At 39.8% G+C, this 17,130-nt stretch overlaps 1 protein-coding gene across 10 annotated transcripts in view; it reads left to right on the top strand.

The window, feature by feature from the left end:
* Nucleotides 1-17,130, top strand: part of LOC138953461 (tubulin polyglutamylase TTLL5-like) — a 61,536-nt gene that overhangs the window by 5,793 nt on the left and 38,613 nt on the right. For 7 of the 10 annotated variants that reach the window (XM_070325287.1, XM_070325293.1, XM_070325292.1 and 4 more), the window contains 13 exons: nucleotides 190-253; nucleotides 728-794; nucleotides 2,093-2,175; nucleotides 2,925-2,994; nucleotides 3,449-3,533; nucleotides 5,500-5,601; nucleotides 5,981-6,072; nucleotides 6,800-6,907; nucleotides 7,251-7,332; nucleotides 7,794-7,855; nucleotides 8,921-9,012; nucleotides 10,133-10,165; nucleotides 16,185-16,360. In XM_070325287.1, the coding sequence (XP_070181388.1) occupies nucleotides 190-253; nucleotides 728-794; nucleotides 2,093-2,175; nucleotides 2,925-2,994; nucleotides 3,449-3,533; nucleotides 5,500-5,601; nucleotides 5,981-6,072; nucleotides 6,800-6,907; nucleotides 7,251-7,332; nucleotides 7,794-7,855; nucleotides 8,921-9,012; nucleotides 10,133-10,165; nucleotides 16,185-16,360 (1,116 nt within the window). Of the gene's footprint in view, nucleotides 1-189; nucleotides 254-727; nucleotides 795-2,092; nucleotides 2,176-2,924; nucleotides 2,995-3,448; nucleotides 3,534-5,499; nucleotides 5,602-5,980; nucleotides 6,073-6,799; nucleotides 6,908-7,250; nucleotides 7,333-7,793; nucleotides 7,856-8,920; nucleotides 9,013-9,257; nucleotides 9,270-10,132; nucleotides 10,166-16,184; nucleotides 16,361-17,130 lie in introns of all 10 variants that reach the window. The other 3 variants (XM_070325290.1, XM_070325289.1, XM_070325286.1) reach the window with 2 other exon arrangements.

Here is a 17,130-nt window from a genome sequence, read left to right as displayed (position 1 = left end):
TAGGACATCCTGCTCGCTGGCGCACGCGCAGAGAAACATTTTCCCTCTTTATCTTCACTGAGCTGGCTGCAAAATCCCTCCAGCGGGAGGTGTTTTTAAACAGGCCATGCACTGATTTTCCCTTGACTGTCTAAGATATCTCTTGTTTTAATTCCATTCTTAAGTTATCATCATTTGTATGTGGATCAGGTCTTACGAGTTGACGAGAAAAGACAGACTGTACAAGAACATTCAGCGCATGCAGCAGATAAAGGTACAGTATCTGTTGTTTGAGTCTGCTTCTAAACATTTCACTGATGGGTATTGTTTAAGGGAGGAAACGTGAGAGGAAGCATATAGGTCATAGTTGACGTTGAAATGAACACGTTGTCGGTCAATGAAATCATGGGTAGGTTGACAATGTACACTTATACACAGAGTTAACACTCAGCATATTTATTTAACTTTGAGGTGATGGAGAAAAATATCTCTTTTTTATTCATTTTATTTTGTTTCAAAATTAGCAACGTGGTGTGCATCTCATGAGTAAGAATGATTTAGTTTCTGTGATACTGTGGAACCGACTTTTGGACCCGACTTTCCAGTTTTATTGTAGAGGCATTAGGGTGGGGTTCCGCTGTATTAACTCTTCCTCTATCTCTACCGTAATCTCTGTTTCCAATGTTGTTGAAAAGAAAGACATAGACAATAATGAAGCTAATCTTTACACATGTCTTCATGTTTTCAGGGTGCAAAGCACTTTGATTTTGTGCCACAAAGCTTTGTCCTGCCTGGGGAATATCAGGAATTTTGTTGTGAGTACTTTTTCCTTATTTCTGTTGTTAGAATGTGTGAAACGGATGTTCTTTTGGAACCAAGGAAACAAATTGTTGGATAAGAATTAAGATTTTTGAGAGTGTTTAATTGACTTCCGTGGGTGGGATTCTTCCGGTATATGCCGGAAATCCGGACTTGCAACGTCTGTGGTGACGTTTTTTTGGTTGATGATTATACAAATCCTTCAGCGTCTTGGGGCCCCCAGACCCCCCCCCCCCCCCCCCCCCTTAAAATTCTTCAGGATTCATGACATTTTTCTGTCCCACCCATGGACTTCTCTTCTTTACTCCAGTATTTAAATGTTAGAATTTTGAAAGTAAAAAACAAAACAAAAACTTATTTACATGGCTTGCATGGGTAAAAAAAAAAGAACAAAGAAACAACAAGAAGAATCAATAAGGCTGTAAGTGTTACAAAATTCAAGAAGCCAAAAATAGACAAGATAATATTTTTGGTGGTGACTTGTGGAATCCAGCTATAACGAACCTGGGTATAACGAAATCCCTCTTATAACAAACTGCCATTGATTTCTCGGCAGACAGCCTTCTATTTCTTACTTGTTACTTTCCGGCTACATCAAACCTTTTGAACTCATTTTGCATTACGAACCCCTCTTTTAACAAACACGTTTTCATCGGCCCAGAGCCGCTTTGTCTCTAAAAGTCACAAGGCTACAACGATCTGCGTGTGAGGCAAGATCAAAGGCAGGTCCATTGTGATAGCTGGGGGGCCTTGTTTATAGACACTGACCTTCTTCCCAGGGGTCATTGACCCAGTTTTAGCTATGAGAGGTGGTTCCCCTTTCATATGAGAGAGGAAACACTTACCTATGGGGAGTTTAACCTATAGGGCGGTCTCTTTGATGTCTTGAGAGGAAACTTGGCCAGGGTAGTACATGCACCAGAACTGGTGGACACCATGAAATCGGAGATTGATCAGAATGTACATGTACATGCTTTTACACGACTTTTTAAATTTTACTTCTAAAATTGTGACAGTAAAGTGAACATTTGAACTATGCCTCTCTCTATGGATTATATTATGAAGCTGTTGAAAACATGCAGAGATTGTACTCTCCAAGGAAAGATCGATGGGACGATCATTTGAAGGTGAGTGGGAAAACTTGTCTTAAGGCCATTTAGGGTTGAAAACTCTACAGCGAATTGCTGATATAACGAACTAAAATGTATCTCCCTTGAGATTCGTTGTACCCGGACTTCACTGTATTCTGTCTTGTTTATTACATGACACTGTTTTCTCTTTGTGATGATTGCAGCACAATTTCTGAAGGACAGGGGGCCATGGATTGTCAAACCTGTGGCCTCATCCCGCGGCCGTGGTGTCTTCCTTTGCAACCATGTAAGTTGGACCAGACAAGACATGTTTACATCATTTATGATTTTTCATTCATTTCATTGTCCAGTAGTTTTCATGAGTCCATTTAGCCAGCACTACAATATTAGTGTTTACACACAGAGCTTTGCTCACAAACATACTACAGGGACTGGGTGGCCGAGTGGTAACGCACTTGCGCTCGGAAGCGAGAGGTTGCGTGTTCAGGCCTGGGTCAGGCCGCAATTTTCTCCCCCCTTTCCTAACCTAGGTGGTGGGTTCAAGTGCTAGTCTTTCAGATGAGACGAAAAACTGAGGTCCCTTCGTGTACACTACATTGGGGTGTGCACGTTAAAGATCCCACGATTGACAAAAGGGTCTTTCCTGGCAAAATTGTATAGGCATAGATAAAAATGTCCACCAAATACCCGTGTGACTTGAAATAAAGTGTAAAAAAATTCCATCTCACACGGCATTAAGTCTCAGGGCTTGGTAACATGAATACACGCATGCAGGGAAAAAAAATTTAAAAAATGGGTAGCGCCGTATACTGTATGGCAGCTCGCTTTCCCCAGGGAGAAAGCAGCCCAAATTTCTGTGAGGTTACCCTCATGGACTATATAAAAATCTTATCCTTATATAATGCATTCATTATTGTCCAATCTGAGGGGTTTGGGTCTGATTGTATTTTTGGAGGTGTTCAATACAGATTGGGGGGGGGGGGGGGGGTGGATGTTCCCTTGTACATGCAAGTGTTTGTGTATGTCTGTTTACAGCCTGACCAAGTGCCATTAGATGAGAACCTGATCGTGTCTCACTACCTCCACAACCCTCTCGTCATTGATGGTATGTTGTGAAATATCCCCATCCTTTAACTCATTATACATGTAGCGTTGGCCAGTTTAAAGACTGAATAGCAATGCCACTCTGTATAGTAAAGTATCTTTTTAATAACTTAATCCTTTCAATAACTGAACTGTTCCTTTTTATTGACTTTGTTTCCATCTGGATTTAAAATCCTTTTGTAATTTGTCTTGGTAATTAAGACATTTCAGATTGTATGATTGTATTTATTTTTATTTTTTGTACAGTTCTTTAAGCAGGATATTCCTGGTTAATGCCATTTATGAAAACAATGTTATTATTAGTAGTATTAATGACATGTGTGTTTTCTTTTAAATACTGAGTTTTGATCTTGATATTGAATCATGTACCAATAATCTTGATACTTTGGGCAACACGTGTTTGAACACATTTTCAACATTGTTTTAACCTTACTCTATCAGTACTTCTTTTGCAGGTTTCAAGTTTGACGTACGTCTGTATGTTGCTGTGACGTCCTATGACCCCCTGGTCATCTACCTGTATGAGGAAGGCCTCACTCGGTAAGTTGTGATCATGGCAACAGTGTGGTCCAGTTACAGTCGAACTCGCTTAAGACGAATCACTGGGGATCGGAAAAAAAGTTCGTCTTAACCAAAATTCGTATTAAGAAAATTGATTGATTTTTTTTTTTTAAGTCTTGTACATTTTATGGTGTTTCAATTTGTTTCTTTCGCAACTTTCATGCTGCTTCACGTTTGGACAATAAAGTGACATATTCAGTTACATGTTCATGTGTGTCTCATGTTGAGTGATGATTGTTGAGTTTGAGTGAGAGTGAGCACACAGATGTTTCATCCATTGCCGATAACTCACCTTGCCGCTTTCAATGGAAAGCAACGGCAGGTCACCCTACACATCCTACACATCAATGTAGGAATACGAACAAGACCTTCAACTTCGCAATTACCCGGACGTTTTTTGCGTTTTAACAGCATTTATATCGACTACAGCGAGGTTTGCCATGTGCGTTATCCCAACCGGAAGCGCGAGCATTTCCGATCCGAATGTTTAGGCTTATGGGATACCGCGTACAAAGTACCGAGCGCCCGCGAAGGTTACATAAGGCGTATGAATACTTCGGTCATCACAAACTGCGATGACTTTTGCGGGCAGCGTAGCTACGGAACGCAGTACGCTTGAACGCTGATAGAACTGAAAGAGGTTGTATCGAAGAATAACAACAATAAACCGCGCCCGCTTGGAAAGAAAACCAAACACTCATATTTTAAATTGTTTTGTGAGTACAGTGTAATCAGTTTAACTTTATTCAGTGATCGGTTGAGCGATGGTTCAAGCAGTCGACGCAAGGGAAGACTTTGACACATTCAAACTTCTCAAATTCCCATGATTTGTCGATCTCGGAAAGATTTCGTCATAAGCGTGAGTAAATTACAGACATTATGCATGCTTGGGAATCCAAAAAGTGCTCGTTATAAGCATAAATTCGTTACAAAGAATTCGTTTTAAGCATTTTTTTTAAGCATGAAGAAAGAGGTATTCAGTTGGGAACTTAAAACTAATACGTTATAAGTCAAAATTCGTAACTAGCGTGTTCGTTTTAGGTGGGTTCGACTGTAGTTGTCCGGCAGTTCGGTTTTATCGGAATCCTCATGTTGGATGAGAAATTTTGCTGTTGACTGAATCCCCCATCTCCCAGCCACCCCTTTTTCATGCCTAGAAAAGTCTGAGAAAATCTGCTCTTAAAAAGGAGTGAGTTTTACAATGGAAGAACATTTTATTGCATGAACAGAAAAATTGAAAAAAGTTAGGAAGTTTTAAGTTGGGGGTTTCTGTAAAGGGGTTTCTACTGTTTTCTCATTTCTTCTTCTTCTTCTTCTGCGTTCGTGGGCTGAAACTGCCACGTACACTCGTGTTTTTTGCACGAGTGGAATTTTACGTGTATGACCGTTTTTCACCCCGCCATTTAGGCAGCCATACGCCGTTTTCGGAGGAAGCATGCTGGGTATTTTCGTGTTTCTATAACCCACCGAACTCTGACATGGATTACAGGATCTTTTTCGTGCGCACTTGGTCTTGTGCTTGCGTGTACACACGGGGGTGTTCGGACACCGAGGAGAGTCTGCACACAAAGTTGACTCTGAGAAATAAATCTCTCGCCGAACGTGGGGACGAACTCACGCTGACAGCGGCCAACTGGATACAAATCCAGCGCGCTACCGACTGAGCTACATCCCCGCCCTGTGTTTTCTCATGATTACTGCAGTTCAAACACCTGCGTCCAAGCACATAAGTATCAATCACGTAAGGGCAGTAGTGATTCTTTAAACATTATTTAAGTCCATTCCATTATTATAAGCATACAGGCATGTTGTTGCAATGTATGTTAACAGTTGTTGTCATCACGTTTCATGAAAAGTGTGACTCTAGTTACTCCCTAGTTTGTAGGAAGGAAAATGTTCAGTGTATAAGTTTTAATGTTACAACATACCTTCTTTCATTTCAAAGGTTTGCAACAGTGAAGTACGAGCGCAGCACAAAGCACATCCGCAACCAGTGCATGCATCTGACAAACTACAGCGTCAACAAGAGGAGCAACGACTACGTCAAGTGAGTGTCATTCATTTCCCCATGAGAAACAGCAACAGCAACAGTTTTATGCATTTTAGAGCTGTAGGGAATAAACTATGCTCATGAATGCTGCACACAATCCCCAACCCCCCCCCTCTCCCCTATGTGCACACACACATTCACTTACACACACACACCCCTGTTAGCATTTTACCATTGTTGCCCAGATCTGTTTTTCCGTAAAGCCTGTGCTTAATTGAGCCGAAGTCGACTACGTGAAGACTTAGCAAAGTCTTTTTACCAAAAACTCAGTGCTAAAGCTCCGTGCTGCCAGCTTCGCGAAGTATACTTTGTGTAGTCGAGGTATCTCCTCAATATGCACCCCCCCTTTCCATGCTTTTTATGTGTTCTTCTCCAGGAATGATGATCCTGACGTAGAGGACTATGGAAACAAGTGGTCCATGGGAGCCATGCTGCGATACTTGCGATCCATGGGCAGGGACACTGCAGGTAAGTGCAACATCTGATCTTTCTTCTTCTTCTACTTCTTCTTCTTCTTTTTCTTCTTCTTCTTCTTCTTCTTCTTCTTCTGCGTTCATGGGCTGAAACTCCCACGTACATGTGTTTATTTGCACGACCGGGTTTCTACGTGATGTATGCTTTGTATTTTGTTTTTCTATAACCCACTGAACTCTGACACGGTGCGCATTTGATCTTGTGCTTGCGTGTACACACGAAGGGGGATAAGGCACTAGCAGGGCTGCACATACGTTGACCTAGGAATTCGAACCCACGACCTGCCGCTTGGGAGGCTGGCATCTTGTCCACTAAGCCACTGCGCCTGTCCATCTGGTCTTTCAATTCATACTTTATTATCCCATTGCTGGAAAAGCGAGTGGAAAGCTAGCAGCAGTAAAAGTCGCACTACCCAAGTGTATGCTGTTTAGATGTAATTAGCCACATGCACTTCCGGTAGAAATGACTGAGGTCTTATTAAGTGCCAGATGGTCACCTAAAGTTGAGCTGTGTTCAAAACCTGTGACTCCAGGACAAGTCCAGTGCTCTCTGCAGACTGAGCTACCACACATTGCCTCCCCAACTTACCTGGAAGACATGTAGATGCTCTCACTGAATACTAGACAGACACATTTTTCATTTTGAACTAAATGCTTGAAAAAGTCGTACAGCTCTATCACAGTTAATTTTGTGGGTACAAGGTTTGGTGGTGTGTTTGCAGCTCTGATGATGCGGATAGAGGACGTGGTGATCAAGACACTGCTGTCTGTGGAGCTCTCCATCGCCACCGCCTGCAAGATGTTCATGCCTTACAGGAGCAACTGCTTTGGTTAGTCCCTCATCATCTCATTTGTTGCTTCTCTTTTTCTCTTGTTTTTTTGTTCGGTCTTCTTTGTTTTTGCTTTGGGGTGTGTGTCCATGTGTTGTAGTTGTGCTTAGCAATTTTACCTTTGGCTTGTGTGTGTGTGTGTGTGTATATATGCAAGTGGGCAGTGTCGTAGTCCAACCTGCTCATGCATGTGTTAGCACAGACTGGGTGTAAGTGCTGTTGTTTATGATTGTACTTTTTTTGACTCCTGTTCCTTAGCATCCATGTGCATGAGCAGAGTTTAAATGTGTTAAATGCCTTTTTTCCCCCTGGGTTTTAATGTGTACCTAACTTTTCACTGCAGAGCTGTATGGTTTTGACATTCTGGTGGACAACGACCTCAAACCCTGGGTCCTGGAAGTCAACTTGTCCCCTTCCCTCGCCTGGTAAGTAAATCATGTATCAGGTAACACTTCTGCAGATTTAATACCCCCAACCCATCCCCGCCCCCACCCCCATCCCCCCCCCACCCCCACCCCCCATCCCCCCCCATCCCCCCCCATCCCCACACACATGCAAAGAAATGTTATGAAAGAGTTCATCGGTTATTTTTTGTCTCTGTTGCTGGCGGGCGCAGTGGCGTGGTGGTAAGACGTCGGCCTCCTAATTGGGATGTGAGTTCGAATCCCGGTCGCTGCCGCCTGGTGGGTTAAGAGTGGAGATTTTTCCGATCTCAAATGGGCAAACGAGCTCACACGTAACCGGAGAATTCTGGAACGCTGAAGAAGAAGAAGTCTCTGTTGCAAATGTCATAGATGTCACTTCTGTTAGATTTTGAGGGGATAGTTCCCTGTACTTTTAACACATGTTGTATTGTACGAGTGTATAGTTTATCCTTCTGTTTCAGTGACAGTCCACTGGATCTGAAGATCAAGGGAAACATGTTGTGTGATCTCTTCAGTCTGGCTGGTGAGTTTGTGTCTTGACATCAAGGGATGAACAGATTGTGTTGGTTATGCATTTTAAGCTCTTCACAACAATCAGTCACCAGCTCAGGGATGATTTTGAAGGCTTGATTATTAGCTTCCCTTTCGGAAATGATGCTTTTACACAGCAGACACAAACAAAACATACACACACACACACTCACACACACACACACACACACACACACACACACACACACACACACACACACACACACACACACACACACACACACACACTTTTTTCCTTCCATTTAGGCAGTCATATTTCATTTTTGAGTCTCTTGAGAAAATGTGACTCTATGTAATCGGTCAGTGTTAGTCTGTCCGGCCGGCCGTCCGGCCGGCCGGCCGTCCGGCCGGCCGGCCGTAGACACCACCTTAACGTTGGACTTTTCTCGGAAACTATCAAAGCGATCGGGCTCATATTTTGTTTAGTCGTGACCTCCAATGACCTCTACACTTTAACGATGGTTTCGTTGACCTTGGACCTTTTTCAAGGTCACAGGTCAGCGTCAAAGGAAAAATTAGACATTTTATATCTTTTCTCGGAAACTATCAAAGCGATCGGGCTCATATTTTGTTTAGTCGTGACCTCCAATGACCTCTACACTTTAACGATGGTTTCGTTGACCTTTGACCTTTTTCAAGGTCACAGGTCAGCGTCAAAGGAAAAATTAGACATTTTATATCTTTGACAAAGTTCATCGGATGTGATTGAAACTTTGTAGGATTATTCTTTATATCAAAGTATTTACATCTGTAGCCTTTTACGAACGTTATCAGAAAAACAAGGGAGATAACTAGCCTTTTCTGTTCGGCAACACACAACTTAACGTTGGGCTTTTCTCGGAAACTATAAAAGTGACCGGGCTCAAATTTTATGTGAACGTGACTCATTGTGTTGTGAATAGCAATTTCTTCCTGTCCATCTGATACCTCATATAATATTCAGAACTGCGAAAGTGACTCGATCGAGCGTTTGCTCTTCTTGTTAGTGTTTGTACTTCTACAATCTTTTATTAACCCAGAGTTCTGTTCTTTGCAGGAATTGTTGCTCATGACCCCATGATGAGATCTCAACAGCAGCAGAATCGCAGGAACACAGAACTCGCTTCCAAACTTGCTGGACGTGCCAAGGTGGGTTTTGAACTCGGATTTCATGTGTTGAATTTGGTATGGACTCATCCATATGTTTGGGTTGTTTCTTTTTGTTGAAATGAAAGGAAACAATTAAGAAATCTTGAACTTTTTTGGACATTGGTTGGTTTTTGTGTGTGTTTTTGTGTGTTATTTATTAATTTGTTGGTTGGGTTTAAACTGTTTTCATTCATTCGCTTTGACGGTTCAATAGATAAGTCCTATGAAATTCTGCTTTTTTTCAGATTCGCACGAAGGTGATCATCTTCAGACATTTTAATTAAGAGCATGCTTTAAATATGCATTTGTATCACCATTACTTTGCACACAAGTGGCCCGAAAGTCTTTGGAACTTGGTGTTTACTGTGTTTTTTTCTAATTAGTCATTACTTTGCATGTCAGTTTTATTCATGTGGTAGTTAAGCATTCTAGTATTGTGGCATCCTCTTTTTTCCAGTTCTGACAGTTATACACCCTTGTTGTGTTCATGGGAATACCGTAGCATGTTTATTCTGTTTATAATAACCCGCCCCACCCACCCTTTGCCACAGTTGATGCAAGTAGAATAATCAGTCCTTGAATTGTTCAAAGTTAAGACTTGTTAGGAATCACAAAATTTTGGCTTCCGTCATTTGTGCTCATTGTTGTGTTTTGTGTGTTCGTTTTGGTTGTTGTTGGTGTTGTTGTTGATTTTGTTGTTGATTTTGTTGTTTCCATTGTTTGTTTGTTTTGTTGTTCTTGATCCAAACACCTTGCGTTGATCCAAACAATGTGTTTTTGTTGACTGAATTTATACTATAAAAGTAATTGTTTTCTGTTCTTTCAAAATGCCTTTTCAGTCAGGCACAATTCTGTAGATTTAGTTTCTTCACGCAGAGTTTATTGTAAACCGACCCCACCGATCCCCACCCCCACTCCCATGCCTTCAACTATGTCCCATTGAAAGTTGGTTGAGGGGGTCAAATGACAGAGAGAGAGGGGGAGAGAGATGTCTTTTTCCATGCTGTGCAGTTTTTCACGCTAGAATGCAACCGACTGACAGCTCTTATCAAGTCTCCATGGGCTTTGTCTTTGGATGCATGATTATTTCTACATTAGATTTATCTTTTTCTCCCATTAGAGTGCTTTTACTAGACCAGTGTCAGCAAGGCCGGTGAGTTGTCTCTCCCTGTTGCTTGGCTTGCCTCCCTTGTATATCTTCTCTTGTCTTCAAAGACCTGAACTGTCTTTGGGATTTGTCTTCTGCAAGCATGTGCTCTACTATTCTATATATATATTCACTGTCCTTTGCCACCCATCATTTGTAAACTTACAAGAAAATCATATATTTTGCACCTCAGTTTTCTGATTCCTCTACTATTTTGTTTATGATATTTATTTATTTTCACACTGTAGTTCATTGTTGTACTGTTTGTATTTGAATCTGAAATTTGATTTTCCTTCAATATTTGTTTACCTCTTTTCCTTCTGTGTGCTTTGGGGATGTTTTATCTTCATCTAGGATTTTCATTTACAAATGAAGGAAGAGAATTAAAATATTATTTTGGATTCCGGACTGTATAGTAAGATCTAATTGTTATGAGGAGTTGTTAACAAACACAAATTGCAAGAGTTTCAAACGTTTTGCTCTTTCTTTCATTATTTTCAGTTAGATTGGTGAGGAAGAGGGATTAGTTATCATTGTGTATAAATGTGATCATCGAGTGTTTAGAGATATTTTATCCCTTGGGTAAACAGTAGCCAACATGTTCACCATTAAAGATCTGTTCAAACTTTCACAAACGATGAGAGCAATTCTTTTCACTTGGACATGTGCCAAAAATGAACATCCTGGCAGCTTCCTATGCAAAATGGTCATTTGGGGGGAAATTTCCTGACAGTGACACCAGTGTCAACTTACCAAATTAATTCAGCCACTCTTCACAGGGAGCAGCCAAGGTGTTGATTTCTTGTATGTGTCTGAGTGAAAGGGTGCTCTTAATTCATGTTAAAGCCTGCAGGTCAAACGTGGGCTGTTCAAAATGATTATGTTACCATGAGGAAAAACAGTACTTTTAAACTCTATGTGTATGAGTGAAAGGATGCTCTTAATTCATGTTAAAGCCTGGTCAAACGTGGGCTGTTCAAAATGATTATGTTACCATGAGGAAAAACAGTACTTTTAAACTCTATGTGTATGAGTGAAAGGATGCTCTTAATTCATGTTAAAGCCTGGTCAAACGTGGGCTGTTCAAAATGATTATGTTACCGTGAGGAAAAACAGTACTTTTAAACTCTATGTGTATGAGTGAAAGGATGCTCTTAATTCATGTTAAAGCCTGGTCAAACGTGGGCTGTTCAAAATGATTATGTTACCGTGAGGAAAAACAGTACTTTTAAACTCTATGTGTATGAGTGAAAGGATGCTCTTAATTCATGTTAAAGCCTGGTCAAACGTGGGCTGTTCAAAATGATTATGTTACCGTGAGGAAAAACAGTACTTTTAAACTCTATGTGTATGAGTGAAAGGATGCTCTTAATTCATGTTAAAGCCTGGTCAAACGTGGGCTGTTCAAAATGATTATGTTACCATGAGGAAAAACAGTACTTTTAAACTCTATGTGTATGAGTGAAAGGATGCTCTTAATTCATGTTAAAGCCTGGTCAAACGTGGGCTGTTCAAAATGATTATGTTACCATGAGGAAAAACAGTACTTTTAAACTCTATGTGTATGAGTGAAAGGATGCTCTTAATTCATGTTAAAGCCTGGTCAAACGTGGGCTGTTCAAAATGATTATGTTACCATGAGGAAAAACAGTACTTTTAAACTCTATGTGTATGAGTGAAAGGATGCTCTTAATTCATGTTAAAGCCTGGTCAAACGTGGGCTGTTGAAAATGATTATGTTACTGTGAGGAAAAACAGTACTTTTAAACTCTATGTGTATGAGTGAAAGGATGCTCTTAATTCATGTTAAAGCCTGGTCAAACGTGGGCTGTTCAAAATGATTATGTTACCGTGAGGAAAAACAGTACTTTTAAACTCTATGTGTATGAGTGTTTGATCTGTGTGTTAGTTTTAATTTTTTTTGTCCCCAGTCTGCGTGTGTTTATGTGGTTGTGCTTGCATGTGCAAATTCATACTGTGGTACATTGCTTTAAAAATGACGTGATTGCATTAGATGCGGTCATCTGGTTGTATCTTGACAGTCCTTTTTCTGTGCATCATGAGCTGTACCTTTGCTAAATATGTTTTGTGTTCGTAATTTTCATTACAGTATCCTGCAGTAATGGTAAATCAGGGATGTTGCCTGTGTATGCTAACAATGTGAACATATTGGTGATGGGATTGCTGAGGTCAGCGAAATAATTCTTAATGTCAGTTTGAAAGGGGACTTGTGCTTCTGCAATTAAATACTGGCTTATATTTAAGCAAACCAAACAGTAACAACAACAAAAATATGACTATTTTATGGTTTCTTTTGGCCGCTTGTGCATTTCAGCCGAACCCCGCTTCTAGGACGTCCAAAAGTCTGACAAAAAGTAGGTTTTAACAAGTCGTACGAAGTGATATAAAAACATTTAGTCAGTCGTTATCAAGCTTTAAAGATCAATAACCAAAAAAAAAACCAGTCATCGCTGAGACTACCTTGATAGTCTCAGCGAACCCGAAGACTGGGGCTTGTCACCCTCGTCTTCGCGAAGCACGCGACCGACTTACTGAACCTATTTTCTTTCATTCTGAGCACATTTTTAAAGTAAACCTGACATATCTATATATTTATGAATTCAGGAGAAGGTGGAGAATACAATGCGATCATTTTTTAATCTGTAACGGAAAATTCGATTTTAATGACAACTTTAATTAGCAAACTAATTTTCTCATTTTTAAGCTCCTAAGCTCAAATGCAATACCATAGTCCGGACTTGGTCGAAGATTGCTTGACCAAAATTTCAATGTACTTGGTTGAAAAAAGAGGGTGTGACAGCTAGTGCGGCCTCAACTTTCAATAAAAGCCGGATATGACGTCATCAAAGATATTTATCGAAAAAATGAAAACAATTCTGGGGATATCATACCCAGGAACTCTCATGTGAAGTTTCATGAAGATCGGTCCAGTAGTTTTATCGGAATCGTTCTGCACGCGCACACATACATACACACACACACACATACACCACCATCCTCGTCTCGATTCCCCGTCTATGTTAAAACATTTAGTCAAAACTAAATGTAAAAAGGAGGGAGTCTTCAAATGAGGTAAATTTACAGAGGTTATAATGAATAGAACATCTGTAAAAGCAAGATTTTAAAAAGGAGAAGGCCTTAAATTAGGGAATCTTAAAAGGTGGGTTTTACTGTATGAGGAGGTGTCCAGCTTATGAAAGTTACTATGGTTGAGGTGGTTTTGTGTGCATGAATGTTGTTTCGGAGTGTCTCGCTGCTTTATAAAGTTCAAATTATCTACAAACTTCTTAGTATGTTACTGACTGCTCTCAGTTCAGTATGATGTGTACATATATATAGGTATTTGCTCCTATACTCAGTTTTTTTTCGTGTGAATGTTTGTCACAAATCTGTGGAATTGTATTCACTGTTACTTTTGTACATTTGCCCAAAACAGAGATTGTTACACAGCAATTTCAGACAAACTATACTGTTTATTATATACCAAGCAACAAAAGAAACGCGAAAAAAATCGGCATTGTTTGATTGACAAAACCTCGAACAATTTTAGAGTTAGAATGATCAAACCACAAAATATTGATGAAGGCATGTTTGACCTAGCTGTTGTGTGATTATTTTGATGCTGCGACTGTTTCAACACACGGGACAAGCAGGTTTAACGTTAATGAAGCTTTGGAGGTCTTGCTCAGTCAGTCTTCATCGCGTTTTCTGGGCACTGATCGGACACCACTGGTGGCTTCCAGTGATGCTCCTGGTAGTGTCAGTGGCTGTATTGAATTGATCTCGAAGACGTTGTGGCAGGAAATTGCGATCTTGTCTTATTGAGGTAATGCGTATATATAATCCACTGCGTTGCATAACTGCAGCACTTCCAATGTCAACAAAACATTGCGGAAGGTGATAGACTGTTGACATGTGTACGTTTAAAGCACATGCCAGCGCTTCTGGATCATCCCCAGCTCTAAATCGACCTGGCATTTTGATGGTGTCAATCTTGGCATCCTCCAGGCTGTTTCAAAAATGAGACTGGCAGCAAGCGTGTCTCTTTTAGTTGCTAATGCATTAGTGAACACGTCTCACACATCAGATTTCTCCTGCTCCACTTGCACGTGCTGCGAGCGCGCATTATGTGTTTAACGTTAAACCTGTTTGTCCCGTGTGTTAAAACAGTCGCAGCATCAAAATAATCACACAACCGCTAGGTCAAACATGCCTCATCATCAAACGTTTGTCGTTTGATAATTCTAACTCTATAAATGTTCAAGATTTTGTCAAGCAAACAATGCAGAATTTTTTCGCGTTTCTTTTGTTGCTCGGTATACTATACATGTACTATATTGTGCCTTATTTTCCAATTATGCTTGGTGTGATTAGAAGTGCTTTGTATTTCTGTTTATTCAAGTGCTGCACAATATATACCATGGTATTGATGTTTTTCATTCAAAATTAAAATGGAATGATGAAAAACCAGCTCAAGTTGATCTGGAAAATGAAAGTTTTATGACGGGAGTGCAGGCACTTTCATTTTTGTGACAAAAATTATTACAGGGCAGATTTGCAGCCAATTTTGCATAAACAGGTATTTTTCAAGGTATTAACCAAATGGTTTCGGAATTGTTTTGAATATTTTCTCTTAGGTTGGCCAGACTGGTGTGTTAGTCGAACAATTGTCAACATGGACCTTTGGTTATGGGAACATAAAGTCTTTTTAACAAATATTTTACGCATGTTATTTATTTCTTCTTCTTCATTGTTTACAGGTTAACTTTTTAACATTTGGTATAATTTTTCAAATTTTGGGAAAATATGCATGGAAACTATTTGGAACTAAACAGTTCAGAAAGAACAGAAAAAAGACTAAGTCTGTAATATTTGTGTTTGCTTTTGTAACCTTCAGACAGTTGCCTTTGGCATAAAACTTTTCTGTAGGTTTTCATTTGTTGTCTATTCTTTCAGTAAAAGGTGTACATGAAAATATATGGGTACATTTACTTTATTTTCTCAGTCAATGATTTTTATTTTCAGTTGCATGTGCATGTATTTATTTTTATTTTTGCTGTCCATTCCTATGGTGTGTTTTTCGGAAATGCCTACCCTTAATAATACTTTTGTGAAATACACAATTCCCTTTGTTGTACCCTTCATTTCTTTTGATAGCTTGAAACATTTCATAATTTGTCATTCCCTGCCATTAGTTTTAAGAGTCTACCCCAAGGATTTTGAAGTTCATTATATCTTCCTTTAATACTTTTGTGAAGTTCCCTTTGTCCTACCCTTAATTTCTATTGAAATACGTGTGTGTGATTTTTTTATAGTTACCAACAATTCACCTGATTTTTCATTCCCTGCCATTAGTTTTAAGAGTCTTAGTACCCCAGGGACATTGAAGTTAAAAATAATGGAAACCTGTCTCTCTTTTGTTTTGCCTGTGTGCTCTAAAGTTGTGGTATGTAGTTTGGAAGAGACGATAAAAAATGGGAGGAATAATGCTTTTTGATGCAGATTTGTGAGGTATAATATGTTCATTCATGTCTTACACTTAGTTACAGACATACTGTTTAGAAATGTATATGCCGGCATACATGTCAAATTAAGTTAGACAACCACTTAGTATCACACAGAGCTACAATTCCTGAAAACTAGTAGCCCAGTGGGGAATTGTCTGTTTCTCATGTAATTCAAATGAGTTCTACTCACTCAGACTGCAGGTATATATATGATGGTGACTTTTAATAGAGTCTTCTTTTCCTTGTAAAAATCGAACTTTGTGGTAGGAATCAAAACTCTGCTATGGAAATTGTGTTAGTTAATTCATCTGCAGCTTTTCTCAAGATGGTCATCATGTTTTCCTATGTCACTTTTACTTTAAACTTGTTTCAATTTATGCATTTGTAGATTTTCTTTCTTTCTTTTTTTCTTCTTTTGTTCCTTCTCTTCTTTTTTTTGTATCTCAAGATTGATACATGTGGTCATCATGGTTTTCTATGTTTCATTTTTAATACAGAAAGCTCGACCGCTGTCAGCCACAGCCAAACCTGGTTCAGCACAGGGTTCGAAGACAGGCATGGCGGGGTTGAACAGCGACGAGATCAAGATAGTCCGCCGGACCAAGGAGGAGGAGCAGAGGAAAGGGGGATGGATCCGTGTCTTCCCGAGTGCTGATACCTGGGATGTGTATGGGTGAGTGGCGGAGTGTATTCTTGTGTTGAGGAATAAAGAAGTTCATAATGTCAATCTTTTGTTGTTTTCATCTTTAAAAGTTAGCAGTACATCTCTTTTTTCATACAGTGGAACCGCCCTTGACCCAAATTTAAGACTTCCTCCCTTTTAAGACCCTGTTTTCTCAGACTTTCTGTTCATTACCTCCCTTTTAAGCCCCTGTTTTCTCAGACTTTCTGTTCATTACCTCCCTCCTTTTTAAGAACTTTTTTTCTCAGACTTTCTGTTCATAACCTCCCTTTTAAGACCCTGTTTTCTCAGACTTTCTGTTCATAACCTCCCTTTTAAGAACTTTTTTTCTCAGACTTTCTGTTCATAACCTCCCTCCTTTTTAAGAACTTTTTTTCTCAGACTTTCTGTTCATAACCTCCCTTTGACCCTGTTTTCTCAGACTTTCTGTTCATTACCTCCCTTTTAAGACTTCCTCCTTTCTCAGACTTTCTGTTCATTACCTCCCTTTTAAGACCCTGTTTTCTCAGACTTTCTGTTCATTACCTCCCTTTTAAGACCATGTTTTCTCAGACGTTCTGTTCATTACCTCCCTTTTAAGACCCTTTTTTCTCAGACTTTCTGTTCATTACCTCCCTTTTAAGACCCTGTTTTCTCAGACTTTCTGTTCATTACCTCCCTTTTAAGCCCCTGTTTTCTCAGACTTTCTGTTCATTACCTCCCATTTAAGACCCTGTTTTCTCAGACTTTCTGTTCATAACCTCCCTTTGACCCTGTTTTCT

The sequence above is a fragment of the Littorina saxatilis genome, linkage group LG17, assembly GCF_037325665.1.
Source record: "Littorina saxatilis isolate snail1 linkage group LG17, US_GU_Lsax_2.0, whole genome shotgun sequence".
NCBI classification, from domain to species: domain Eukaryota; kingdom Metazoa; phylum Mollusca; class Gastropoda; order Littorinimorpha; family Littorinidae; genus Littorina; species Littorina saxatilis.
Note: the sequence above shows the minus strand (reverse complement) of the source record. Positions and strands in the feature narration are given on the sequence as shown.